This window comes from Bufo bufo, chromosome 6, assembly GCF_905171765.1.
Source record: "Bufo bufo chromosome 6, aBufBuf1.1, whole genome shotgun sequence".
NCBI lineage: Eukaryota > Metazoa > Chordata > Amphibia > Anura > Bufonidae > Bufo > Bufo bufo.
The window spans coordinates 154580515-154583014 of record NC_053394.1 but is presented as its reverse complement, the minus strand read 5'-3'; the positions used below and the strand labels follow the sequence as shown (position 1 = coordinate 154583014).

The 2500-nt window shown below is 49.3% G+C and overlaps 1 protein-coding gene across 2 annotated transcripts in view; it reads right to left on the bottom strand.

Annotated features, from left to right (window-relative positions):
• The window catches only part of CSE1L (chromosome segregation 1 like), a 59854-nt gene that overhangs the window by 31375 nt on the left and 25979 nt on the right, over positions 1-2500 (bottom strand). For both annotated transcript variants that reach the window (XM_040436320.1, XM_040436321.1), the window contains exon 3: positions 44-147. In XM_040436320.1, the coding sequence (XP_040292254.1) occupies positions 44-128 (85 nt within the window). In that variant the 5' untranslated portion in view covers positions 129-147. The remainder of the gene's footprint in view (positions 1-43; positions 148-2500) is intronic.

Sequence of the window (2500 nt, the reverse complement as noted above, 5' to 3'; positions counted from 1 at the left end):
ATAGTGTCAGTCCCTGGTGAGGGATGTCTCTTGCTGGATGTACCTGGCCGGCGCACTGCAGGGTCTGGGTCCAGTGTCTTTCTCAAATACTCCGTCAGGGCCTGCAGGTTAGCGTCACTCAGCTCCATGATGAAAATACCTAAAACACTGAGAAATCAGAGGCACAACATGAACACAACTAATACCCGACAGTCCCTTGTAACGACACGATCTATGGATGAATATAGATTGAGCTTTAAAAGGGTTTCTCCAGAATCAGCCTAAGTGTATTATTGCTGGGAGGGACACCCACCGATCTGGAGAACAGGGATCCCATGTACCCAGTTACCCCTGGGTTGAACAAGCTGACGCTCCTTTCTAAGTCTATGGGACTAATGGAGATAAATGGAGCAACAACATGCAAGCTTCAGCAGTATTCCATGCAAGCAGGCAGAAAAATGAGGAGGAACAGGAGACACAGGACCACTCCGTCCCTGTGATTGGTGAGAGTCTCAGCAGTGGGGCCCCAGCTATCTGACCTATGGATAAGTGAAAAATTTTGATTCTGAGAAACCTCCTTTAATAAGTTACCAGAGCCCCACCAGTCACTTAATATTTTCAGTTTTATGCAAGAAAATGATCAAAAACTGATTATGTAAGGAGTTTTCGGCAAATAAAAATATACATTTTTGAATAGAATGGGTTAAAAACAATAAAAGGAGCAATTGCCTAGAACAGTAAAAATACGTTCATGTGCATAAGCCCTTAGGCCGCATGCACACAACTGTGTACCGGCCGTGCCCCTGCTGAGGATCGCAAATTGCGGTCAGCAATGCACAGGCACCGACTGTGTGCCCGCCACCTGCAGACCCATTCACTTGAATGGGGTGCGCGATCCGCATCCAATGTTCCGCACTGCAAAAAAAAGTAGTGCACGCTCAACTTTTTTGCGGAACGGAGGCACAGACAGTGAATGTCCGTTCCTTATCTCTGCAAAACAGATAGAACATGTCCTATTTTTGCAGACAAGGGTAGGCATTGTTACAATGGATATGCAAAAAAAAAAAAAAAAGAAGGCACAACGTGGATGTCACCCATATTTTTGGCGGATCCGCGTTTTACTTACCATAAAAACTGTTTCTCTTCCATTCATTGGGGGACACAGGAGGTGGACACTAAGCACAAAGCGACTACTCCCGAGGATGAGACGGGTCCGGACAAAAATGAAGGGAGAATAAGCTCTTTATTTAGATGGAATGTCGACACAACCTTCAGAAGGAAGGACTGAACCGGGCGAAGGACTACTTTGTCCTGATGGAGAATCAGGAACACGGCCGACATGAAAGAGCCGCGAGTTCCGACACCCTACGGTTGGATGTGATTGCCACCAAAAATGCCACCTTGTAGGACAGGAAGCGAAGTGACATCTGCTGCAAATGCTCGAACTGTGAAGACTGGAGAGCGTTGAGCACTAGATTATGATCCCAAGGATCCAATGGAGGACGGAAAAGGGGTGCAGTATGCGCCACCCCCTGGAGAAAAGTAAGAACCGCCAAAAGCGAATCCAAATTCCACTGAAAAATAATAGAGCTGAAACTTGCCCTTTGAGGGAGCTGAGAGCCAGCCCCAACTGCAGGAAAGACAGGAGTCGAGGCAAAGATAAACAAACGGGAGACAGCTGATGACGCTCGCACCAACTAAAGTAGGACTTCCAGGTCCGGTGGTAGATTCGGGAAGATGACGGCTTTCTGGCACGAATCATGGTCTAGACCTCAGCATCCGAGAAACCCCGAGCCCTTTTAGTACGGCGGCTTCAACAGCCATGCCGTTAAATTTAGCGACCCTAAATTCGGGTGGAAGATGCCAGGGTTAGTCGGAGAGAAGGGTGACTAGATATGAGTGCCACCCTCAGAGTGGATAATCGGGTGCCACTAAATAACAGGTTCTGACCTGATCTTCAGATGGAGACGCGGAATGAGAGGAATAGGAGAGGGGGGGGAAGGGAACACATAAGGAAACGTGAACTGACTCCACGGAATCACTAGATCGTCGCATACCAGGGCCATGGGATCCCTGGACAGCGCAACAAAGTCCTCGACTTTGTGGTTGAAGCGGTAGGGCCATGCGATCCACGACCAGGCGACCCCATCGGTCGCAGATGGCTAGAAAAACCTGCGGGTGAAGAGCCCATTCGCCATGATAGAGACGCTCCCGGCTGAGGAAGTCGACAATCAAGTTGTCGACTCCAGGGATGTGAACTGACGACAGCGCCGGAAGATGGTTATTCACCCAGCCGAGGATTAGAGAAGTCTTCGCAATGACTGCCGGGCTCTGGGTGCCGCCCTGGTGATTGAGGTACACCACCTCCGTGGAGTTGTCGGACTGAACTCTAACCAGATGTCCCCGGAGATGGTCTGTCCAATGCAGCAAAGAGACTAATTGCTCTCAACTGCAGAACGTAGATTTGTACAGAGCTCTCCTCACGTGACCACACGCCTTGAACGGAGAGAGTTCCCAACCT